The following is a 17,490-nucleotide window of genomic DNA, read 5'->3' as shown; positions in this document are numbered from 1 at the left end:
AGGGCAGTGTTTCAGACAGTACCGCCCAGCCCAGCTCAGCACCTGGATCTATCAGCAACAGCACCTGAAGATCTCCTCCTTATCATCTCTTTGATTTAGTTTAACCCCAGTTCCCTCTCCTCTTCTCCGCTCCTCTGTTAAACCTCCCCCTGGCTCCAAACTAAAACCCGTCCCACCCTGCACAAACACTCGCAGTTCTCCCGAAAAGTGAATATTCCTCAATGGACAGCAGGTGGCTTTAGATGTGAGTGGTTTGAGAACATTTACTTTAAGATGTTTTCACAAGTTCATTTTTATGGCTTTTGGTTGGCCCATTAGAATAAACATAATTTATTTTGGGTAGAGTGTTTGGGAGAGCAGGAGAGGGTTATTCATATGGTATGTTAGAAGTTACAATCACTTTTATTGTTTTTTATCATTTTATTTGACCAGGCTTATTTTATGTGTGGCTGATGCATTGAATGGGACCTCGATAGATAAAGAGATTGAGACTGTTCTTGACAATCATACGTGTTGAGATAGAAATGCTTGATGATGAAGCATTTAATTTTATTGTCCGTCCTACCCCATTGTGAGTAAAGGAATATGCTGACGCTACGGTTTTTATTGTCCTTGATGGGGGGAAAAAATGTGTGGTTTTCATTCTTTTAAAAGATGTCTTTTATAAGATTTGATTTTATGTGAGTGCACCCAAACTTATTTTATTTTACGCCCCTCTGATTGGTCACTATAAGCTTTGCATCAGAAACACTGGACATTTCATCTATAATTGCAGAACAAGGAAGGGCATCATTACCCATAGGGCAGTTTGAGTGCTCCTTAGCCAGATACATAATCTCTGACAGTGTCAGACTGAAATGGCTCATTCCTTTCAGATTGTTTATTTGATTGATTAATTATGTCATTGTATGCTAATCATGATGTTAAACTATACTGCTAGATGGAAGGACTGGATCAGTCTAGTACAGGAAGGGGGACAGTACTGTCATCTTAAGCTGACTTGCCATATTCACTCTGTTGGTAGTGTAAAAGAACCCTCTTCTACTTCCCAAGCAGCCTGCCTGCGGTGTTCATATCATGATTTTCTAATTTGATGGGAGAACTGATCTGAATGACAAGTCTAGTTTGTCATCCTCTGATAATGCAAATGTAGTGCATGTTCAGTCCTTCACTTTGTAGTACTACCACTGAGTAATCAGACCAGAAATTATGCTGAAAACTCTTAAGGAACTCCTGGAGCCTTCCATTCCTTCAAACAAATCCCTTCTCCACTTTTTTTCACTGCTCAACTGTAAATATCAAGTACCTTTATTTTATTTTTGTTATTTTTTGTTATTATTGTTATTATATTGTTGTTCTTGTAATTTTTTTTTCTCTAGTAGACTGGCGCGATTGTTTATTCTCAGTCGCAGTCTGTAAATACAGTTTCATTTCAGTCCCTGGTTCAGGAGGGAAAACAGAACAAAATGTTTCATTTTTATCCTCTCTCCCTCCATGCGCTCTTCATTAGTCCCTGTTGTCCCATAAATGTTGTCATGACTGCTTTATTTATTGTATTATATTTGTGGGATTCTTGGGTTCTTTTTATTTTTAACTACAGCAGAAAACTTGAGGGGAAACACATTTTTATTCCATATTTCCCCATGTCACAGGCTGAAAAATATCACATCTAAGATACTGTAGTCTCTGATCCAGATGTTGGGGTGTTTAAACTACCATTCTTCTAAATGCACATGGAAATGCCCAGTGAACTTCAATGTGAAGGGAATGTTACAAGCGTCTGGATGTTCGGGGGCATGTGGGAGGGAGCACAGATCAGCCTGTGTCTGTGTGTTTGAGAGAGTGTGATTGTGAAAGTGAGTTTGTGTGTATGGACCATAGGGGACATTTCTGTTCACAGGTAACATCTCCTTTGTCTGACTGTTTTCTCTTAGCTTACATGTGTTGTATGAGTGCAATGAGTTTACCTATCAGCTAGTATGTATGCTTCTCAGACACACCTGCAGGGAATGTATGTTTAAATTCAGTAAGCCTATTTGCTGGTGGACTATGAACATATTTGTTTCAAAGCAAAAAGCTGACTTGTGCTGTTTATTTTATTTTATTTTTTTCCAAAATTGTTGACATTAGTTTTAAAATTTGCTGTGACCATGCTCTTTTATCACCTTTTTGTGAGTGAACTGTCGGTGTCAGAAATTGAACAGTTGGATGAAGGAGATGATTTAGAGGGATGGAGGGAGAGAGTTTTTTGTTTGTTGGTATAAATGATTAAGCTCATTAATAAAGTGATGAAACAGTTCTTGTCTGTTGTAGTAACATCACAACTGCAAACTTGAAATACATGTTTACATATTGATTTTGATGGGGAAAGTGCATGTTAATTAACCTCTATGATTGGCTAATGTCTATTTGTTGTTCCACACACTTAGTCATACACAGATCAAATGGACACTGGTGTAGACTACAGCTATGGTTTCCAGATGAAAGTCAAAATCAAAGATGCAAAAGTAGCCTGTATGACAAAATTGGTTAATTGTACAGATATGATATGATGGGCAGAGTTTAATATACTTCAATATTTAACAAAGAGCTTCAGGAAACGTATTTTTTTAAACAGTGATTCAATTTCCAGGTAACGGTATCCATAGAAGAAAATAATGTGACGGACCATCCACCAGAAAAGTTACATAGTGCAGCTATAAAGAAAAGTAGTAGTAGTAGTATTGTGCATGAAAGCCTGCAGAAACACTCCGGCGGGTAAACCATGAGTTCCCACCGTCTTGTATGGTGACTTTCTATTGGCGTGATTACGTCTCTGTCAACCAATCAGCTTCCGCTTTAACGTGCTCCACAATGCTGCAAGTTGTTGTCCCATTACCCGTCGTTGCATTTTCGGCTGATCATTATTAGGTTGTTATTAGGACATTAAGTTATAGCTATTTGAATCTGTCTCGTTATTTGATGCGGGCGTTTCGGTGTGTTCACCGGTGTTATCAGTGGCTGGAGGATTCGACGGGGGGAGACAGCTAATGATAACTTTTAGTCTGCGGCCGCCATTACACCACCGAAGAAGCGCCTCCCGCCCTCCTTCGTCGGGTCTTTTCTTCTTCTCTTCTGTGCTATCGCAAAGTAAGCGCCGCACACTGGTTCAAGCGGCTCAAATTGGCTCAGTCACTTGAAAACACCATTACAGTTGCTAAACAAAACAAAACATTTGCTGATTATGTTTTTTTGATACAAGATTAGCATGTCGTTAGCATGGCCGGCTAGCAGTGTAGCTAGAAAATGGCTAATGTTTCGTGCTGCTACATCGTCGGAGCCAAACTGGAAAATGCCATGGGAAATTACAGCTAACTGCTAAGTTGGCGAGCTAGCTGCTTTAGCTTTTGCGGAACTATTTCAGAAATTTCTTTTAACAATTTAAGAATGTTGTTTTAAGACAGTGTTTCATATCGTAGCACACATCTGCTTTGAAGTGGGCGGTGTGGTACTTACTGAAATGGCATAAACCTCTAATTTAAATACTCAAAACTAGATTCAAGTGCTATGAGATAGCAGTCAGAGTTCATTCCGTTTACCATCAATTTCTCCTGAGATTGTGGCACTGTTGTTTCTATTCTGAATACAGTTTTCTTTGGAACAGTATTCCACAACTTATTGACAATACCAAAGGCAAAAAGTACAAATTGTTTAGTTAACAAAATTATTACTCAGGTTGTTATTCGGCTGTTGGGGACAAAACAAGACTTTAGCCCAAGCTTTAAACCACTATAGTCTATTGATAAGAAGAACTTGTTTGTTTCACAAGTACATTTTCATTTTACATTACAACTTTATTTGTTTATTAATAATTGATATAGTATATATTCAGCTAAATTTGATATATTTTATATGCTTTCACAGAATGTTGCAAACACTACATATTTGACAATTCTCATTAACATGTCATACCCATAGGGGGCAGTAGGACCTCACACATTTTCAATTCTTTTATGGTTTGAATTTTTTTTTTCGTAACTCATGGGTTAAGTGTGAGTGTGAGGTTTGTCTAATAGGCTGTGTTTGATTACATTCAAAGGAGCTTGAGGGAGACAACACTTCCAATGGGTCCAATTACAGCATGTCTAATTGATAGTACAGCTAAATGTCAGCCTGGTCTATTAAATATAGGAGAGAAGAGAATGACTTGGCACATTTTCTACCTTCACTGCAACCTGCATGGTCAAAATACCAATTAGCCGTAGCTCAGTGCATGGTGAGTCATCTTGCAGCCGTGGAGTTGGCCTCCTGGCATTCATGTCCCAGCTGTTGCCTGATGTACATACGCGTCTGTTCATCAGGAGGGGGCAATGTTCTCAAACAAACAGAAATGAGGGAGCTGTTCAGACTGTTATGTATTCAGATCATATTAGGTGAGCTGGTGCGCCTTCATCTATGTGACATTTCTTTTGTAGGTGATTTGGGGCTGTAGTCCCCACAGTAGCCATGGAGACTTCATCGGTGTACATGTGCTTTCCCTGCTACCAAGAGTTTGACACTCTGGAAGAAGTGCTCAAGCACCAGTTGACGTGCGCAGTAGAGGAGGAAAAGCCCCAAGCCCAGGGGACAGCTGTCACTGTTCCACTGCTGCACCCTCAGGTAAATCCATCTGCCTTTTAGAGCCAGTGTGTCCTGGAATGACACAACTCAAATCTACTCTGAACAAAATGTCAATCTTGACATTCTTGCAATTAAATTGGAACAGAAATTTTGCATGCACTCTCCTGTCCTAAGGAAAGGATAGTTTTTACTTATGTAATTATAATTATTATTCAGTAGTTCGGACTCAGTCTTACAAATGTTTATTAAATTTAGTTTTATATTTATATGGGAGTTTGTTTCATTGTAAATAAATGTGAAGTGACATGGAAGGGCCACACAGCCCTGTAGGTTTCAAATCACTGAAATGGTTAAGTTACTCTTAAGATTCTTTACTCCATGACTTGTTCGGTTATTTGGTGCCTCAATAACAACAGTTTGATAGAGAGCCCCAGGCTTAAGAAATACTCCTAGCCCTTGTTTATAAGACAAGCCTGGCTGGCTGAGCATTGCACTGTCTTCAACACATGTCCATAAAGCACAGTGACACTCAAGATAGATGGACAGCATCCTGAGTCCCCCGCATGAAGAAAGACTGAAGAGACGCATCAGTCTGTGACTCCCTTTACCCTTAATGGATCTGCTTTTCACTTTCTTGTTTGTAACTTGGTTATGAACCCTTTCTACTAGCACACTACACAGCTCACTACTTTATAACTCACATTCATGTCTTCTATGTACAGTTTCCATTGTTTACTTTCCCCTTTTGAACTATATAAAAGGATAGCAAAAATAGTTAAACTCAATATTATTTTAGTGTTCTTCAGATTTATTAATTTTTTTTTGTAAACTCACTAAGACACAGAGAAAGAGAATGAGCCAAAAGAAGTATATGAGCCAAATATTTTGTGTGCCACATGTTATAATACTGTTTAGATATATATCCATAGCCATTATTTTTGTTTTTAGCCTCAACATCTGAACTTGACTAAAGAGACAAGTCTCAAATGCACTCATTCCAAACCACCTAAAAGTGTCTGCTCTCTGCTCTCAGAAGAACCTTTGGTTATATAATTACTGCTGTAATTGACCTCAAAGCCAACAACGTATTTTCACTTTAATGGATATACAATTGAGTCTGTCATAAAATAATGTTTTTTCTAACCACTTTTGTTGTGCTTGTAGCAACAGGTACTAGATGTAGCAAGGGCAGTTGTGCAGCCACTGCCTCAAGCCCAGGAACCAATGACAAGTCCAAAGAAACCTACAGTCAGTGCGAAGGAACTGGACCAGCCCCGGATCCTCTATCAGTGTGGAGACTGTGATGAGCTGTTCAAGAGCCTGGACCTGTGGCAGGAGCACCGTAAAGCAGGAGATTGTCTACAGGACAAGGACAAACCTGATTCAGACACTAATGCTGAGACCTCTACAGCACCAAGTCCAGCTACACATGTAGATACCACCAGCTCCTCTGTTGTCAAAGATGGCGTGAGAGAAACTGTGGCCCCAGAACCAGAAGCTGAAGCTGCGGCTACTGCTGTAGCTGCAGCGTTGGAGCAGAGTGAAGTTCCAGTAGTGCAGCCTGATCCTTCAGTCACTGAGGCCAGAGCTCCAGCCTCTAATCTAGATGAGTCCTCTCCACGGCGACGAGACCGAAGCAAAAAGCCCAAACCAGAGCCAGTTCTCCTATGTGTGGATTGTGGCTCTTGCTTTGGTCTGGTGCCTGAGCTCGTGGCCCACCGGAAAACCCAGCATGGCTTTGAGGAAGCCCTGCACCGCTGTGGTGTGTGTGGAGAAAGCTTTCTCAACACAACCCTCTTTCTTTACCATCGCAAGCAGCACCGGCAACGTGGCGAGGAGGTTGCTGCACAGGAAGTTAGAGCTCAAAGCACCATAATTGAAGAGCCTGTTAAACCCATAAATGTGACAGTGAGCTTCACACAGCCCAAATTCTTCCTGTGCACGGAGTGTGGGCAGAGCTACGGCACTGACCACGAGCTCCTCTCACATCGTAAAACAAAGCACGGCCTCAAGAATCCCCTCCACACCTGCTCTCTGTGCAGTGCTGAATTCATGAATACTACACAGTACCTGTACCATCGCAGGCAGCACACATTCATATCAGAGTCATCTGAGGAGGCCACCATGACTGTGGAGACCGTCATCACTGAAGCCCAGGACTCCCCAAGTGCAAAACGCATCCTTTCACCGGCTGCAGCTGCTGTGTCTGGCTCTCCTCTTGCAAAGAAAAGTCGTGCCACTTTTAGAGTTGTGAGTGCTGGACAAAAAGGTCAGTTGAATTGTTAATGTGCTCAATCTAACCTGGTTGTTTTTGACTGTGTGCCTTACTTGTGTTTTTTGTTGTTTTTAGCTATTAAATCTGAATCCGACAACGGCACCACTCCTGCCCATGCTGGTAACTACCCTCCTGCCAAGCTGCTGCAGGACTGGTCCCGTACTCCGCTGCCCCATGTTTGCCCTTACTGTGGCAAAACCTTCACACGGCGAATCTTCCTCCGCACCCATGTCTACAGCCACACCGGAGAGAAGCTCTTCACTTGCAAGGTGCCACTTAGAAACAGGGTGTTTGAAACGGGGTGTCAGATCATTTGCTTTGATGCAATGTCATGTTATGGTGCCATCACAGAACAATGATGTAATGCTTTGAGGGTTGAGAGCAAACAGGAGAATAGAGGCTGACAGCGCTCACGCCTCATTATATTTGACAGATTCTGGTTTCTCAGACAAAAAATATTGCATGTCAGAATAGAGCGAATGTAGTTGTAATACATTTTCCAGAACAAATAAAACAGTGTTTGTTGTTGTGTTGTGTAGGTGTGCTCAAAGTCATTCAACAACTCCCATAGCCTGCTTCGCCACAGCCTGTGTCACACTGGAGCCAAACCGTACAGTTGTAACATCTGCAACAAAAGTTTCTCCCAAGCTGCTACACTGAAGAGGCACCAGCAGCTTCACAACGTCTCCCAACCGCGGAAGAAGCGAGGAAGAAGACCTGTATGAACCCCAGTCTTTATCTCACTGCTTTGGATTACGTCAATCATTCTAATGTTATTTTCTTCTGTTTTCTAGGTGTCCGCTATGGGCAATGATGAAGATCTGCTGGCTTGTCCTCGCTGTCCATCAATGTTCAGCACTGAGGAACAGCTCAACTATCACAAGTAATGCAACAGAGGCCACTTTCTAATGAGTGCTTAGTTAGTATAAAAAGTATATAAAATATCCCATAATGTCTTGTTTAGGGCATTGACACTGATGGTTGAAAAATATAAGAAAAGTTAATAGTCAGCCAGTCAAAAAGTTCGTAGTCAAACATGGCCCACTTGCTTTTTGTGGTTTTTCATTATGTTCAGGGTCCAGTAGACTTATTAAAGGCTGTGTGAGTGGGAGGTGACCCTGGCTATCACACTAATTCCCCCTACTGCTTCAGGGTCAGCTGTCCCACTAATATTGATTTTATTGTCTATTTAACAGGCAACAGCTTGATGTTTTATTTTGATCTATTTTCTCCTTCCTCATACCCTGCAGCATCATGATATGTGGGGCGAATATATTCGAATAAATGTGAAAATATTAATTCAAACAATACCTCTGTAAAATCTGCTAAGGGGTATGTACTCTATGATCTAGCAATATGTGAATAATATCTTTCAAGGCTTCTCTTCTCCCCCAGGGCACTTCCAACGTAATGTTATGGAAAGGATCATTTTAGACTTTCTTGTTTTAACTCCTCATATTATTTATATATATATATATATAAAATAAACATATGACGTGTGGCTCTTAGTTTATTCAGCATATCTTAAGTCAGTGTCTTTGATATGGTATGGAATTATGCACCACCTGTCTAATACTACATGAACTAAACCAATCTTTTCTGTGTTTGAACAGACTGCTCCATACCAGCCACCCTTTCCCTTGCTCTGAATGTGGAGAATCCTTTAAGCGCAGAAAGGACCTCGACCTTCACTCTCTAACTCATCAAGGTCGGAGTTTACTCTGAAATCCAAGTCGCCCAGTGACCACACATGGCCCCTTCTGCCACGCTTCAGAGTAGACCTGGAGATATGATGTTGTTATCGGCAGAGCAGCCACCGGATGCTATTGATTAATGCAAAGTGTGCGATAAATGCCCCCATCAGCTTCCCTAGGTGGCCTATCTTGTTTATTTACAAACATGCACCAGTGTTATAGGTGTTTTGTTCTCTGGATGCATTAGGTCAATGACTTCACATTGATTCGTGTCCCAGGCGGGATGGCAGAGGGAGGTGGAGCTAAATGAATTGGGTCAACATGTTGACACTTCATCTTAATCAAAGGGGGCATTGGCATGGCAACCTCATTAGTTAAGCTTGAAGAGTCAGCACACAGCAGGGGTCAGAGGTATGAGGCTCCTCAGAGAGAGATGATTGGAGAGATTGATCCATTGATCAGTCCAGGGCCATAGGCTGAGTCTGTCCTTATTAAAGGTTTAATTAGAGGGTCCCAAAGGGAACCTGAGTGGATCGTCCCCACTGGAATACACCACAGATGGTCTGCGGATATCAAGATGTTTGGATGATGACCTATGGACATTCTGACGAGCCATCAGTTTCTGCTATTTCCCAGCCAGATTTCCAAGAGCACGTCAAGTGGGCTCTGCCAACAGGCATCTCAGCGAAAGTCTATTTAGCAAACGGTTTAAAGTCCATTCAAGGATCCAGTAATCTGTGTTAATACATTGCACCTTGTCGGGAAAGTTTTTCTATTAATATTGAGTAAAGCAGGAGGCTTTTCAGGATTTTAAGTGCTAATTATAATTTTATTGCAGTTATGTGTGATTATGTAAACTGTACCCATGTTTGACTTGTTAATCCTATTGTGTATTATATTACATTTACATAATAGTTTATCCTTAATCGTACTTGCTTTTATCCAAATAGATGTATTTGATATTAAGCATATTGCACCGTACTTGTCTTAATGCAGATAAGATGCCGGCCACATGCCCCCACTGTTCGTCCCAGTTCATAAACCAGACTGTGCTGGAGATCCACCTGCAGCGCTGCTCGACCACTGAGGATGACCACAGCGCAGGGCGAGGACGGGGGCAAGGCAGGGGGCGCTCCACTGGCCAGGTCAGACAACACGCCAACTTTGTCCAGCTGGATTTTTACTTGAATTTAAAGATGGAAAAACTCATAACATTATTATCTTTACATCAAGCGAATTAGAAAGTCTTTAGAATTGTTGGTGATTTAGCTCGGTGTCATGGCAACAATTCTCCTGTATCTAGTCATTAGCATTCACTGACACAGTTATCCTTTGTTCATCTGTATTAAGCAGCAGTAACAGAGCCGTATTGCCTGCATGGCAGCGATTCACAGGCAAGATTCTGTACGCCTACAATGTGTTTCCCGTTATTATTTTAAGCAATGACCCATTGTATCATTTTTAGCACATTTAATATTACACTAGCTTGTGAGTGATTAAAGGAAATTGTTGCAGCACAACGATTCACTGTGACTGCTTTAGTTTTGGTTCTTAACCCAGTAAGACATGACACAGACCTAAATAAACAGGAGCCTGGTATGTGTGGATATTAAAGAGCTTATTTATTTAGTTGTGATTCTCCCCCCACTGGTGCAACATCTTTTTCAAGTTTTTATTCCACAGTTGATAGTAGATACATGGGGAGCAGTAAGGTGGTGACAAATGTCCATAGTCACATTCAAACTGTGTACACTGATAACACCATGAACGCACTGACCTTTTCTCTATTCATAAGTTGTTTTGCTCTTCACACTCACTGCTGTGGACTGTCCTGTGTGTTCCTCTTGACCTCCAAAGCTAATCTCTCTCTCTCTCTCTCCTCTCAGGTGGAGTGCGACCTCTGTGGGCACCGCTGCATGACGCAGGAGGGTCTGGACCTGCACCGTTTGTCCCACACGGGTCAGACTCCGCTCAAATGCCCCGTGAGGCCGTGTCGCCGGCGCTTCATCTCCCACAGCGCTCTGGAGGAGCATGTATTGGCCCATTTCCAGGGAACTCTCCACAAGTCCAAGAGTCGTGCTCGCTTCCGCTGTTCGATTTGCCACAAGGAGTTTGCTTACAACTCCACTTTCAAGGTTCACATGAGGACACACACCGACGAACGGCCCTTCGAGGTAAGAGGCTCTCCCTGTGCGTATAAAATTAATTGACTTCCATTTTCATTAGTACTTTGCATAGATTCACAAAGACAACTCTCATTATACTCTCCCTGTTCTGCTGTTATGGTACCATACGGTCTGAGAATTTACCATGTATAGAATCCCTCTTTAGTAACATTCCCACTCTGATGAATGAAGTACTTGCTTAATATCGAAAGATATTTTATCTCACAGTGGGGAAATTAATACTCAATGAAGTGCGGACAACATAAGAACTGTCAATGGATTCATAAATTTAAATGTGCACAATAGACCTGTATGGATGTAAACAGGGACTGGTACTTCCACTAGTCAGTCCAGCCTGATGTCCCAGAGCATGGCCACGCAGCCGGGCCGTGTGCACAGGGCCGTGTGCACAGTGTCCTGCGGGTGTTCCCTCCTCACTGTGCTGTACCTGTGATTAATGACGGAGGTGACTTAGGGCCTGTCAGCTCCCCCCCCATGTCTGTTACTATTCTGGGACACTGTGCCGCTCCGGTGACGAGGCAGGACATCAACTATAGACCTACCCGAGCCCATTGCAGCCCATATGACAGTAGACATTGGTTGATTTAATGTTTGTCATTTCACATCAAGTATCTATCAGCTGTTTGTGGTGGTTAGCAAATGCAGCACATTTCTGTTCAAATAAATCTACCAAGAAACTAAACTTGAAAGATGTTAAAGCTTGGATCACAGGGGCACTTGATGAAAATGCTGCTGGGGACTAAAGCACAATTGACATCTCTTTTGCAGTTAAAACCATTTAGCTGTGCACACGCACAAACATTCATGTATGTAAATATTAATGATGTGCACACAGGTTTATAGAGGTAGTACCATATTTTTCAGACTATAAGTCGCACTTTTTTTCATGGTTTGGGTGGTCCTGTGACTTATACTCTGGTGCGACTTATATATTCAAATTTTTAGCCTGACAGCTGTGAGAGAGCGCTCTAGGCTTGTGTGTCAGTATCTGCAACTCCTGTAACTCCTGTACCACTGTCACTTTGCACTCTACTGCACATGCCTCTTGTAGAAATAGCCACTGTCTCGCTGCAAATATAAAATATTCAGCCGAAAACAGTAATCGAGTAGCAGAAAAAAGTTTGGAGTGAGCAAGAAACTTGTGATTGACTGGGGGAAAGCAGAGATGGAGAACACAGCTTCACGGTAACCGGGCGGATGCGCCATGTAACTTTCTTGGAAGTCACTGGATGAAATCGACAAAGCTTGAACTTCAATGACAATCGAAACCATCTTGTCGGGATTCAGAAAGGCTGGAATAATTCTAAATGGAACTGATGCTGAGTCTAACGACAGCTACGCAGAAGAGGAAGCATTGCGCTGTTTACATCATGGATCTATGGTTTATCTCCAGATGTTGGGCAGAAATGACAGAGGATGAAGAATTCAATGGATTTAATGATTTGGAGTGAGATCGTGAGTTTGGTAAACTTATGTTATGTTGTTTATGCAATAATGATCTGAATAAGTGTTAATATGTTACGTTAACATATTCACAGTTAACATATTCTGTTGTTATTACTATAACTTGCCTTTCAAGGTGAAATGTCTTTTCCTGGTCTCTGATTTTACAAAGTACATTTCCCCAAAAAGTTTGACTTGTAGTCCAGTGTGACTCATATGTTTTTCTCTTCTTCATTGCGCATTTTTTGGCTGGTGCGACTTATTCTCCGGAGCAACTTATAGTCCGAAAAATACGGTACCTAGTTTTACATCCACCTTTATATATCTTTAAGTGCGTATCTATATATATATATATATATATATTAATTATCTATCTGTCTATATATCTATCTCTCTATATATATATCTATCTATATTTATATTCACTTCTGTCTATTTGCAACGTGGTTGTAGTGGTGGTGTCCTTTACTATACTTATCTGGTCATTGAGCAAAATACAACAACTGCGGTTCCGAATGTCCTTTTAACTTGGGTTGTTTTGCCTTTCTATGGAGGCCTGGAGGCACATGTTGAGAGAGTGGCTTTCTATATGCGCTCTGAAAACCGGAGAGGCCAGTTGGTTGTTGTAGAGGTTTGCGCATGCGTACTGAGGACAGCAGGCTCCAACAGGGCTGAATAAACCAATATCTTGATCCATGGGAATCAGACATGTGTGGCTATTCCAAGTGAGTGCATGTGTGCGGCAGGAGACGACAGCAGTGTGAACTTTCAACACAAGTGTCTAAAGATAACTCACTTTAAAAGCAAGCCATTATTTGTAGTTTTGCATTTGTAATGATTAGTTATTAGTTAAAAATATAGGCCATCATTTAATCAATCAGTAAGCTAGTTTCAGGGCTAGTTTTTGTGAAATGGAGAATCCTAATGCAGCATTGGAGTGACAGCAGCTGGGGCAGCTAAGAGCCGGTCTCATCTGTGTTAATGAAGGAGCGACAGTGTTAGTGGTATAACTGCACTATTATACATGTGTGGAGGAACATGGGTCTGTTCTGGACCTTCTTCACTTCAGAGAAATGCAGGACGTTTCTTCTGGAAAGATGTAGTTTTTGCATTTGTGAGAAGTGAAGGATAACTCGCTGTTCTAACCAAATTATAGATTCATGGTTCTAACTCAGGGCTGTGTTTAAGGGGATGTTTATGATATATATTATAAGTGTACCTGTTTGACCAGTGCATTGTTAGTACTTCTTCATGATCTTCATAAATGTATATTTTGTGTAGTGAGTACATTACACATCTGTAGAGTTGTCATGCCATTCATATGGTTTCTAGATGCATTATAGTAATTATGGTACATAAACAACAGTCCTGAAGGCTCAGCTGCATAAATAAGGTGTAGGAGTAGAAACAAATAGCCCACAAATATCCCTGTTTGCACAAAGAGGGTGTCAAATACAGTCCAATATAAACAAATATCAATAAACTATATGGTCTAGTCTTCTCTAATTTGACTCCAGAATGGCTCAGTATACAGGCAATTAATGTTGATAAAAAATAAATATATTTATTTGCAATGTAGTTTGCATAAAAAGTGCTGTTATTAAATTCTTATCAACTAAATATTGATGTCCACCCCAGGTTTGCTTGCCTACCCATTAAAGTCAACGCATGCTTCTGATATACAGTATGTGTGTGTGTATAAGTTACACCTTTGTGAATCAGGTCACTGAATTCTTTTTTGCTTTCCCTGTTGAGTGTGCGTTCCTCTGTTACCCCATTTTTTCACGCTGTGTCTGCAAAATGTATAAAGAGAAACATAAAAATGTAATAAATGCTTTTGTCTGTCACCGGAACATCTTGCTGCTGCTTATGTTCATAATACATCTCCTTTTGTCTCATCTTTTTTCCAGTGCTCCACTTGTGGGAAGCGTTTTCGGCAGCTGCCCCACCTGCAGGACCACGAGCGCATCCACAGCGGTCTGCGTCCTTTCTGCTGCTGGATCTGTGGAAAGAGCTTCAGTGTGGCGGCACGCCTCACTGAGCACGCTCGCATTCACAGTGGAGAAAAGCCGTACCCATGTCCGCACTGTTCAGCGGCATTCAGGGCCCGTGCCAACCTGGAGAAGCACATCCGCACGCACTCGGACCTGCCCCCGGAGACCGCCGCAGAGGCAGCCAGCGCGGCCGAGGCTGCCCATGTCCAGAAGGTGCTGGAGGGGGCCAAGGTGCTGTCTTTGGCCTCTTCAGAGATGGACACGGCTGCAGCGGTACAAACCATCTATGTGCTACAGAGCGGAGAGGAAGGCACAGAGACTGTCATGATCCCGTCTGATCAACTGACAGGCCTAGAGGGAAACTCACAAGTCGTCATCCTTCCTTCTTCTATGCTGGGCACACAGACCATAGCTGTTCCAACTATCACAATGGATGGCAATGAAATCACAATGGTGGAGACAGGCCAGTCGCCACACCATTCAATTGAGTTCATTGTGGAGGAAACTATATGAAGGTAGACTGCTGTGATCAGCTGTAGGACAATACAATAGGGACAAATTCAAGATCAGTCTAATGATGAATAGAGTGCCTTGTGGTGAAAAATTTGATTAAAAAGCCCTGGTGTTTCTTTGTACCTACTGTTATATATATATATATATATGTATATATATATATATATATATATATATATATGTATATATATAGTATATATATATATATGTATATATATATAAAATATTTTACTACTCTTAAAACTTTCACGCAATATAAAAATTTATGTTTGCACATTATATAGTTTTATGAGTGCTTGAATCCTAGGCTTCAGTTTTTACCTTAAATAACATGCTAACATGTAAAAATGGTATACTTCCTGAGTGATCTATGGACGAATTTTCATTTGATTGTTTTCACGTAATAAACACATCAATCCTTAGGGTTTTGTGTCAGATTTTCTTTTATATATTGGTACTTGTATTTGAAGCCAGAACAAACTCTCTTATCAATCAATGAAAGGGTGGTTAGACATCACAGACCACACTGTAATGATGGAAAGAAGTTGGTGTTGTGTGATTGACTTGGTATTCTAATTAAATGTATGAGAACAGGGACAGGGATGTATGATGATTTCACCAGAGTTCGGCATTACGCAGTGGTAAGTAGTGTAATGACATTATCCTGCACTTGGCATATAGTTATCAAAAATAATGATCCTATTTGTGTCTGAATGGGGAAGAGCCATAATATGATATAAGTTTTGCCAGCGCTGCAGTCGCCCATTACAGGCTTCTAAGGCGCAGTTTATGGCTGTCTCCCACCCAGTGATTGCTGACAGGGGGGTTTAAACCACACACCCTTCCAGGCACTCAGTCTTAGTTTGTTTTCATGTCATGGAGGAAGAAATGCTGATGATTGTGCAGGGAACTGAAATGGGGGAAAATGGCAGTGGTTGTGTAGAGGGAGAAGCGGATCAGGAAATAGAGGGCTCCTGAGGAGCAAAAAAGAACCTGTGCCAAGAATTTAGCTGCTCTTCATTGCTTTTCTCAGAGAGTCAACAGGCATCCAGTCGATAAATACATGTTTCTTCCCTCCCAAGTAAATCTGGAGATGATTTTCGCTTGAGTGCTGTTTATCATATCTGCTAATGCTGAGCTAAAACAAAATGATGAGGTGTTGAAATCATGAAACTAAAGTGTGTGAGGGGAAGAAGATTTTGTTCTTATTTAATAGCAGTTATTTTCCTTAATGTCTTACATACACAGTTATCAGTGCTCTGTGACTATATACAATATGCCTGCAAACTGATGTTGACAAGGCTCCATTAACACAAGGTGTATGTCCTTCTGGGATTAAAAAGGTTGAGTGTGAGTTAGCGTGGCTATTATACACCCATAATATTATTTGTAGCAGCAGACCGCACTCTGCGTCATTAGTGAGATGTTTAGTCATTATATGAATGACTTTCACAGCTGTTACCTTTTTCTCTTTTTCAAGGACACTTGAAGCACATATCAAACATGCATTTTTAGACTTCACACATGTTTTATTTATCTATTATTATTTTATGTTAATATCATTATCAAAATGATGTTTACTCACCTGAAATAACAATGCTTATCCCTCCTCATAACTGTTTAAGTAACCAGACTTCAGGCATTAAACTGACAAGCAGGCACGTGCTCCAGCTGTTCTAACCGTGGGCATCCCTTTGATTCTCCCCTCTTTTTGTATCATAAACACTAAAAATACCCCAGTGACCCTCAGGAAAAAATGTGCATATTCAGCTCTGGCAGCAGTAAACTTGCTGATATCACAGTGTCCCGAGCAGGTGGAGGACACTAGCCTCTCAGGGTTTGGTGGGCCTCCAGGTAGAAGAGCACTACAAAAGCACCATTACATTTGACAGCTCTGTACAGCCATTACACAGTAATAACATTACTTACAAAAAACAAATATACATAATACACACAACTTTAATTATTGTATGAAGCCCTAATGGTCAACAACAACAATGTAATAATGACCTAACCTGCTGAATTAGCAAAATGGAAATTAATCTACTGGTAAAATTGAGTGCATGTGATCACTTAATCTCTTAACAACACACAGCAGAATGGAGTCATATTCTTTATGGGAATTAAATTGTGGCCATACCAGCTTGTCAAAGCCTGATCTCGCCAGATCTCAGAAGCTAAGCAAGGCTGAGCCATGTTAGTACTTGGATGGGAGACCGCTGGGAAAATCAGGTGCTACAGTGGGGCGCCAGTCACAAAATTGTGACTGTCAATTGTCATTGTGTCCTTAGGCAAGGTACTTCACCCATACTGCCTAATATGAAAGTGGTGAGTGAGTGATGGTGGTGGTTGGAGGGGCCGATGGCACAGATTGGCAGCCTTGCTTCCATCAGTCTGGCACAGGGCAGCTGTACTACAGTAGTACCTTACCACCACCGGGTATGGAGTGAATGAATAATGCTCTGTAAAGCGTCTTTGAGTGTCCAAAAATGCGCTATATAAAACTGATGCATTAATATTTATTATTATCATTGCATGTTGAAAAAGCAGGACAAAGCTTTGTTTCCAAGGAAACACTAAAGTTTGCCTCTGTCCCTTTAGACTACAAAACTCATCAAAGCTCTGTATTATCTTAATTACCTGCTTTGTGGATTACAGTAATTTAAATTGTACTTGAGTAGCCTATTGGTGCAATGGAACATATGGGTCAACTGTTGGCTACCTGTGCTTTAGCTACTGCAATCATTGAAAATTGGAACTTAATATTTACCTGAGAACATTTTTAA

The 17,490-nt window shown here is 41.2% G+C and overlaps 1 protein-coding gene and 1 pseudogene across 1 annotated transcript; both read left to right on the top strand.

Annotated features, from left to right (window-relative positions):
• Window positions 1-2,826: 2,826 nt before the first annotated feature.
• LOC110171548 (zinc finger protein 665-like) lies at window positions 2,827-15,128 on the top strand. The gene is made up of 10 exons (XM_020937272.2): window positions 2,827-3,129; window positions 4,455-4,638; window positions 5,764-6,868; window positions 6,950-7,143; window positions 7,414-7,593; window positions 7,669-7,757; window positions 8,488-8,582; window positions 9,565-9,713; window positions 10,455-10,742; window positions 14,108-15,128. Exons 2-10 carry the CDS (start codon window positions 4,486-4,488, stop codon window positions 14,702-14,704), a joined length of 2,850 nt encoding a protein of 949 aa, XP_020792931.2. The 5' UTR covers window positions 2,827-3,129; window positions 4,455-4,485; the 3' UTR covers window positions 14,705-15,128.
• Window positions 15,129-16,830: 1,702 nt separating this feature from the next.
• LOC129411956 (5S ribosomal RNA) lies at window positions 16,831-16,948 on the top strand (annotated as a pseudogene).
• The last annotated feature ends 542 nt before the right edge of the window (window positions 16,949-17,490 follow it).

The sequence above is a fragment of the Boleophthalmus pectinirostris genome, unplaced genomic scaffold, assembly GCF_026225935.1.
Source record: "Boleophthalmus pectinirostris isolate CB_2022bp ecotype Guang Dong unplaced genomic scaffold, ASM2622593v1 HiC_scaffold_6, whole genome shotgun sequence".
NCBI classification, from domain to species: domain Eukaryota; kingdom Metazoa; phylum Chordata; class Actinopteri; order Gobiiformes; family Gobiidae; genus Boleophthalmus; species Boleophthalmus pectinirostris.
The sequence above is the reverse complement of the archived record's forward strand: the minus strand, read 5'-3'. Positions and strand labels throughout refer to the sequence as shown.